General features: G+C 48.0%; 1 protein-coding gene across 1 annotated transcript; it reads right to left on the bottom strand.

The window, feature by feature from the left end:
- Positions 1 to 2,959: 2,959 nt before the first annotated feature.
- LOC125425403 (dynein axonemal assembly factor 10-like) lies at positions 2,960 to 7,901 on the bottom strand. Its single transcript, XM_048483011.1, has 2 exons — positions 7,545 to 7,901; positions 2,960 to 3,607 (listed from the first exon to the last, which is right to left on the bottom strand). Exons 1-2 carry the CDS (start codon positions 7,625 to 7,627, stop codon positions 3,400 to 3,402), a joined length of 291 nt encoding a protein of 96 aa, XP_048338968.1. The 5' UTR covers positions 7,628 to 7,901; the 3' UTR covers positions 2,960 to 3,399.
- Positions 7,902 to 8,119: the final 218 nt, after the last annotated feature.

Below are 8,119 nucleotides of genomic sequence, written 5' to 3'. Positions count from 1 at the left end.
TCGCAACTTCCCTAGTGGGAGTTCCCGGACTCGCTTCTTACAACGCTAAGACCATTGGCCGGCTGGCCTGTGCCCTTGCGAAGTCCATCAACTCTACCTCCATTGCTCTGGATGCTCTGGCCTCCGAGCAGCAGGAACTTCGTCAAGCGACCCTAGATAATCGTGCCGCTATTGATTACTTATTGCTATTACATCACCAAGGTTGTGAGAATGTACATAATATGTGTTGTTTTAATCTTTCTGATAACTCCCAATTGATTCATATGAAAGTGCGTGAATTGCAAAAAGTTGTATCCAGTTTAAAGTATGATGTATTGCCCAATTGGTGGTCAGCCCTCTGGAGCTGGCTGCCGGGAGGATGGTTGAGTGCTATCATACAGCTCTGCATTGGTTTGATTGTATGCCTCATCGTCGGGTCTTGTATCGTTCAATGTGTATCTAATATTGCCTGTAACGTGTGTAAGAAGCCCCTCGACTTTCCCCTGCCCCGCAACCAAGTTCTAATGTTGCACAAGCAGCTCGGTCAACTCGACCAAATAGCGGAGGAGACAAGCGTCCCCCTAAATCGCCCCTCAGCATTTCGGCCTCCCTTCTAAAATGTAAAAAAGGAGGAGATGTAGTAGTGCACCGCTGGCCCAGCAGCACCGTGGTCGAGCGCTGGAACACCTACGCTCCTACGGCCTTCTGGTCGCATCGCACCCCCACTCCTCATCCCCCTATGAGTCACGGGTCATGAACTGTCTGGCTCAGTCACCGGGCGCAGGGACAATGGTCTTGCCCCCAGGTGAGGATTAGGCTCAGACGCTTACGCTCCTCTCCGCACGTAGCCAGGTGAGATCATGCATCACATGATGATCTCCCGACCTCCCGCTCTCCCGGAACTCCCTCCGTTCCTCCCTCCTACACGCCCCCGATAGAATGACAATAAAAGGTGCCAGGAACCAGCACGCGGGAGACTCGCTAGGAACACGGAGCTCCGCGCTCCCGCTGCTGGCGATCTCCACCAGATGTTATCTCCGCGTCTCGTCTCGTTCTTACGCTGACCACGTGGGTCGACTACACAAACCTATGGCACGGGTGCCAGAGGTGGCACTCAGAGCCCTCTCTGTGGGCACACGCAAACAGAGTTCATCATGTGGGGGGGAATCCCCCCCCACACACACACACACATCTAGGCTGGCCTGGGCCGCTGGGCTCGATTATTAGCATTAAACCCAAACCTTTTGGGGAAGCAGTGTAGGTAACCCTGTTAAGCGCTGTTAAACCCCACTGATTTTCATGCAAAGAACTAAAGCTCGATCTTTTACCTGGGAGTAAGCTTGGTTGCTGGCAATGGGGCTTGCTTCTGAGTAAACCCTCCTAGGATTCACTCTTCAAACGGATTCACCTGTTCGAAGAGTTGCATGGTTGCTTCAAAGCAAAGCCAACAACTACCACCAAGCTTACTCCCGAGTAACGCACGCCTCGGAGCCAACCATTTTTTTTAAACTAAAACCTCAGTATTCAGGTTAAATTGCTGGGTTGGCACTTTGCGATAAATAAGTGGGTTTTGTGTTGCAGTTTGGGCACTCAGTCTCAAAAAGGTTCGACGCCATCACTGGCTTATGAGATGTTTCATCCTACTGATTGCATTAACTTTCTCTATGTAATCTACCTTGCGTCTCAATGAGAAGAGTTTTGATTTATATCCTGCCTTTCTCTCCTGTAAGGAATCTCAAAGAGGCTCACAAACTCCTTCCCTTCTTCTCGCCTCAACAAACGCCTTGTGAGGCAAGTGAGGAGTTTGGATTTATATCCCCCCTTTCTCTCCTGTAGGAGACTCAAAGGGGCTCGCAATCTCCTTGCCCTTCCCCCCTCACAACAAACACCCTGTGAGGTGGGCTGAAAGTGAAGTGAGGCTGAAAGATTCATGAGAGAACTGTGACTGGCCCAAGGTCGCCCAGCAGGCTTCATGTGGAAAAGTGGGGAATCAAACCCAGTTCTCCAGATTAGAGTCCACTGCTTTTAACCCCGCTGGCTCTGAGAAAGGTGCAAATATAGAGAAACTAGCAGTAAAGCCCATTACAGGGCAAAATGCAATGGGCTCTAGAAACAGGGAATGCAATAGGCAGGCAGGTCAGCAGGCCCCCCAGAGCCTCCCTCCCTCCCTCGCCACCCCCCCTTTGCTGACCTGCTCATTTTCTGCTCCCCCCTGCCCCACTGCCAGTCTGCTCGCAACAAGTAAGCGCTGTAGGGGTGAGCCCCGCGAACCCAGCAGAGCCTCAGAAAGAGTGTGGGCATACCTGCGCCATCTGTGCCCTTCTGGGCGCACACGCTCACCTGTCACAAGACCCCCATGAGTCATAGGTCATGAGATACCTGACTCACTGTCACAAGATGCCCCAGACAAAGGGACAAAGGGGTGCATACCCCCAGGTATGGATTAGGCCCAGACAGGAACGTTTCCTCTCTCACGTACGCAGCCCCATGAGTCATGTACTATACAGTATTCTCCCGCTCTCCCGCCTCGCCTCTTGGAAAACCCTAATAAAAGGTGGCAGGGACCAGACTATGGCAGATTAGCCGCTGGCTTCTCTCCACCGGATGATATCGCTGCATCTCGCCTCTTCCTTGCGACCCTCGCGGGCCGACTTCAAGCGCAGACAGTCCCTGGTCTCCGCAGCTTCTTTACTGCCCGCAGCCCCCTGGTGAGTCCAGTGTGGCCCTCCTCCGCCTCCTTTGGACATGTCAGCACCGCCAGATTGCCTGTCCAGCAGCAGAAGACCCGTTCATGAGAGGAAATGCCATTGGTAAATGTTCCTGGCGGGGGACTGGAATGGTGGGATGGAACACGTAGCGATTGGTTGGAAGTGGGTCATTGCTGCCCATTCCATCCTTAGGTAATTATGTCTTAGGATGTTATTACTTCAAGTACATTTATAAAGCGATGTTTAGCAAGTGGTCAAGATGAGAAAAAACGTTACTAGAAATATTAAGCCTTTATTCTATCCAACATCATTGTTCAGATTTTGAACACCCAGAGGAGTTCAAGCTGCACAAACAAACCCACACTTGCTGCTTCAGAGGTCTGTCTTCTAGAGTGTCAAATAATTGCTGAATAATCCTGTGGGAGGGCAAACCAAAATGAACGCAAACATTTAACAAGAGACAAACGAACATGAAAACGGAGTGAATGTAAAGGGCTGTAAACTCAAAAGCATCCAGCCAAACCAAACAGGGTTTCAGGTGCTAAATCTGGAGGCAAGTTTTAGAGAAATTAATGTTACATTTTCGAAGAGATGCTTTTTAAAAAACCCAGTCCCGGAAAATATTTCCACATTTTCTGCGGCATAAGAATTTCACAGAACTTTAAAGGCAACAGCTTGCTCAGAAACGCGCCTGCTGGAAATCTTTCTTCGGTCAAACCCTGTTCAGTTTAGTGACAATGAGCACTCGCACGGTCTGGTCAAAGGAGCTGCAAGCGCAGAGACCCCTTTTGTCTGGGCTCCAGTCAAGGCTGGAGATAGGCTGAGTGGATAGCGTCACGTTCTGCAGAAGGCTGACCGAGCCGGCCATCCCCATCTCTCTTCCTTCTGAATCCTTCTTTGAGCGCTCTGCTGGATACTCGCTGGAAATCAAAGAAAGCCCAGTTTAGAAAACATAGATCAGGGACCGTTTTTACCGAGACACCGTTTTAACAGCAGAATCACATTCACAGATAACTCAGATACAAATTCTGTAAGAATGTTATTAGAAGATCGTGTTTCCGCCATTTCACAGAAGGTAGCTAAATTTTGCATATTGGTACACAACAAGCGTAGTTCCTTATTAAAACAAAGAGCTGCACTGTGTGATGAGGACTGTAATAATGCCTGAAGCTAATGTTATTTATCAATAGATTTTATAATGGATTTTAATTTATATTATATTTTTGTATAAGTGGAGTGCTATGTATTCACATGTACTCTGATTTTAAACTATTGGCTGGCCAAAAGGCCGTAATAAATATCTATCTAACAGCAGAATCAGAGTTTGAGTTTATGCTCTGCTTTCTCCTATCTTCAATGAGTCGCAAAGTGGCTTACAAGCTCCTTTCCCTTCCTCTCCCCCCAACAGACACCTTGTGAGGTAGGTGGGGCTAAGAGAGTTCTGAGAGAACTGTGACTAGCCCAGCAGGCTTCATGTAGAGGAGCAGGGAAACAAATCGAGTTCACCAGATCACAGTCTACTGCTCAGGTGGAGGCGCGGAGAATCAATCCCGGTTCTCAAAATTAGAGTCCACCATGCTGGCTCTCCCACTACACCACACAGGCTCTCCAAATCCAGTTTCAAATCCATGGATGTTTGCCGGGCGTTCTTAGACCAGTTGTTCTCTCTCTGGCCTTCGTCACAAGGTTGTTCTCAGGATAAAATGAAAGAAGGGAGAATATGCCCGAACTCCTAGGAGGAAGGTGCGGAGTAAATATTTACAGCACAGTATGGTTGTCACTGTGTCAGAGGAGGGTTTGGGAGATGCCGGTTCAAATCCTTGCTCTGCCTCAGAAGTTCACTGGCCAATCTTGGGCCAGACATATGCTGAGACTAACCTACCTTGCAGGGTTGATGCTGACATTGCACTGGCAATGTGACATCACTTCTGGGTAATCACTGGAAGTGATGTCACACCATTGCATAAGAGTTTGGATTTATACCCCACTTTTCTCAACTGTAAGGAGACCCAAAGAGGCTTACAAATTCCCTTCCCTTCCTCTCCCCACAACAGACACCTTGTGGGGTAGGTGGGGCTGAGAGAGTTCTGAGAGAACTGTGACTAGCCCAAGGTAAACCAGCTGGCTTTATGTGATGGAGTGGCCCATATACGTGCTATCTCCATTGTGGTCCCCGTCTTATGAAATGGCCCAGCTGATGGGGTCAGGAAAGTTCCCACTCTCTGCCTTTCTGTCAACTATGCAAATCGGGAGTTACCCAAGGTGGCTTTTCTTTACAGGTAACAGGGTCGCACTGTACAAAATGGTTCACAAGCGGACTTGGATAAATGATCAGGGACTGTGGACTATGCTTGCTTTAAGTAGGACCCGGCTATGTAATTTTGACACAGCTTAATATGCCTTATGAGATGCTGCGGTTTTTTCTGGCGCCTCCAAACTCCTAAAGTCTTGATGAACTGTTTACTGAATGCTCCGTTTTGTTGACTGTACTCACTTACTACAAGTAACCCATGCTGACCCCCCCCCGTGAGAAAGACAAGACTATAAATAACGTAAATAAACCAATAATTAAAAAGTCAAAGCCTCTTCACCTGTCTTTGGCTCATCCCGGACCAGAATGGCCGTGTGTTTTTACGTTTGGTAATCAGCTCATTAACAGCTCTATCTTAAGCTGAGTTCCACCCTTCTAAGCTGCCTGACTTCTTGCGTGTGCGCAAAGGGTCATCCAGCCGCAGTCGACTTAGACAGCCCTGTCGGGTTTTCAATGCAAAAGACTATCGCATTTGCTCTTGTCTGCCTCTGCGAAGCAACGCTGGGCTTCCCTGGGGGTCTCCCAGGTCATTCCTAATCAGGGCCAACCTTGATGAGCTTCTGAGATCTGATGAGATCAGGCGAACCTGGGCCGTCCAGGTCAGGGCAGAGACCAGCAGAAGTGGTTCGCTGTTGCCTGCCTCTGTGTAGCAACCCCAGAATTGGGGTGCTGTGTGGTTTCCAGGCTGTGTGGCCGTGTTCTAGCAGCATTCTCTCCTGACGTTTCGCCTGCATCTGTGGCTGGCATCTTCAGAGGATCTGATCCCTCTGAAGATCCTCTGAAGGTGCCAGCCACAGATGCAGGTGAAAGGTCAGGAGAGAATGCTGCTAGAACACGGCCATACAGCTCGGAGGCCACACAGCACCCCAGTGATTCCGGCCGTGAAAGCCTTCGACAATACAACCGCAGAATTCCTTGGTGGCCTCTAACATCCAAAATTTGGCCCCAGCCGACCACGCTCAGCTTCTCAGACCTGTCGAGGCTAGCCTAGGTCAGTACACCACAGTAAAGGAGGAGGAGGAGGAGGAGGAGAAGGAGTTTGGATTTATATTCCCCCTTTCTCTCCTGTAGGAGACTCAAAGGGGCTTACAATCTCCTTTCCCTTCCCCCCTCACAACAAACACCCTGTGAGGTAGGTGGGGCTGAGAGAGCTCTGAGAAGCTGTGACTAGCCCAAGGTCACCCAGCTGGCGTGTGTGGGAGTGCACAGGCTAATCTGAATTCCCCAGAAAAGCCTCCACAGCTCAGAGCTGGGAATCAAACCCAGTTCCTCCAGATCAGAGTGCACCTATTCTTAGCCACTGATCTTAGCCACTACACCACTGCTGCTCCCTTTGTATGGCCTTTGTTAGGTATATTATGGCCTTTGTTAGGTTTATTATTAAGACACTACGTACGATATAATCATATCGACAGATCCAAAATAACGGAATATCCAATATCCAAATTCTATTAAAATACTATATGTACAAGTCCTTGAATATACGACAAAATATTTAGATACATAGATCAACTAATCAAGACCAGATTTGTTAAAAGTATCGCCTTTCGTTTATCGTTTCGGCTACAATCGTCAAATGTATGACAAAATATTTAGATATTTAAATCAACTAATCAGAATCAAGTTTGTTAAAAGTATTGTCTTTCATTTATCGCTTCAGCTAAAAAGGTGGCAACTTTGAAAGTTGTCTCAGGGGAGAGATCATTTAATAGCTAGGGCACCACAAATGTCATCTTCTTTCACTTTGAAAAGCAGAGTTATATATGTGTTGCGTAAGGTGGAATGAAGTGGACCATCTAAAAGAATATGCTGAATTGAATCCACAGTTAGCAGGACACGACCAGCGTCTCTCTGAGACTGGAATGCCTTGATATCTTCTGGCCATAACTTAGAGGGAAAGGCATTAACCCCAGCAAACGTAAATGCTCTGCGATAAGATGGGTTGTCAAGATGAAAGAACTATTGTGCCATCTTTCTGTGGAAGGTGGTTAATTTCAATGTCTCAGGCGTCATCTAACCTGGGTCATCCAGTCAGTGCAAAAGCAGGTTAGCCAGAAAATAATGTTCTAATGAAAACAAGGTTGTTAAGCACCTGGAAAATCCACCCAGGCGCCCTGCACCAACTGAAGCAGAACTGAGCAATTGCGTACAGCGTTCACAGTCCTAATCAGACAATTCTCTGTCTTGGGTGCTGTGTGGTTTCTGGGCTGTATGGCCGTGTTCTAACAGCATTCTCTCCTGACGTTTTGCCTGCATCTGTGGCTGGCATCTTCAGAGTATCATCTTCAGATGTGGCTGGCATCTTCAGATCCTCTGGCCATACAGCCCAGAAACCACACAGCACCCAAGTGATTCTGGCCGTGAAAGCCTTCGACAATTCTCTGTCTCCTAGCAGGGCAGAGGCACGTTACACAAATAAATACAATTCTCAAATGTGCACCCATAAGCTCCAAAGCACAGTACGCAGAACTATACAGAACTAGGATCGTTCAAGAAAGGGTCATCATTTCACTCCCTCCGAGCCAGATGTGGCCATAAATACTTACTACTTCCAAAGATGAAGGTTTCCAGCTCCTCCACTCGTCACAAAGATATCCCTGTTCTGTGGGAGGTGCCGCACCTGCCACATGGTGGATTTGTGCGCCTGACAAAACAGCAAAGTTGCGTCAAGGTTTGCAATAAACAAGCGCGGACACCAAACGCAGTGGGCTCCAATGATGCGCCTTGCGGTCCCGCATGCTTTTTGGCGGTAAGTCACAATGGCCTTGACGCCACCAGGTGAGTGGGGACTGAGCTGTATGAGCAGACAGCCCTGTCTTTACACAGCACTGGGGAAAGGTATGGCACGGATGAGCTGTCTGTTTTCTTATCTAACCTTCAACAGCAAAGACAACAGTACAACAATAATAAAAACAGATTAAAAAGCATATACAATACAGGAAATAAATGTTAGGTCGAAGGAAATCTACTGGCGTAGATCTACTCCAGAGAGAAGGATCAGGGTTGTCCAACAAGTAGTGTAATCTAATTAAATCGGGGAGATGGGGTAAATGTAAAGGAGTAAGATTCACATACTTGGATCTGATTTCCTTGAATCTGAGACACTGTAGTAATTGGTGGG

Source organism: Sphaerodactylus townsendi, unplaced genomic scaffold (assembly GCF_021028975.2).
Source record: "Sphaerodactylus townsendi isolate TG3544 unplaced genomic scaffold, MPM_Stown_v2.3 scaffold_398, whole genome shotgun sequence".
Lineage (NCBI taxonomy): Eukaryota > Metazoa > Chordata > Lepidosauria > Squamata > Sphaerodactylidae > Sphaerodactylus > Sphaerodactylus townsendi.
The sequence above is the reverse complement of the archived record's forward strand: the minus strand, read 5'-3'. Positions and strand labels throughout refer to the sequence as shown.

Coding starts and splice junctions, on each gene's coding strand:
- LOC125425403 (XM_048483011.1), bottom strand. CDS start 7,627: ATGTGGCAGGTGCGGCACCTCCCACAGAACAGGGATATCTTTGTGACG. Junction 3,608..7,544: donor AACCTTCATCTTTGGAAGTA/GTAAGTATTTAT, acceptor TTTGATTTCCAG/CGAGTATCCAGCAGAGCGCT.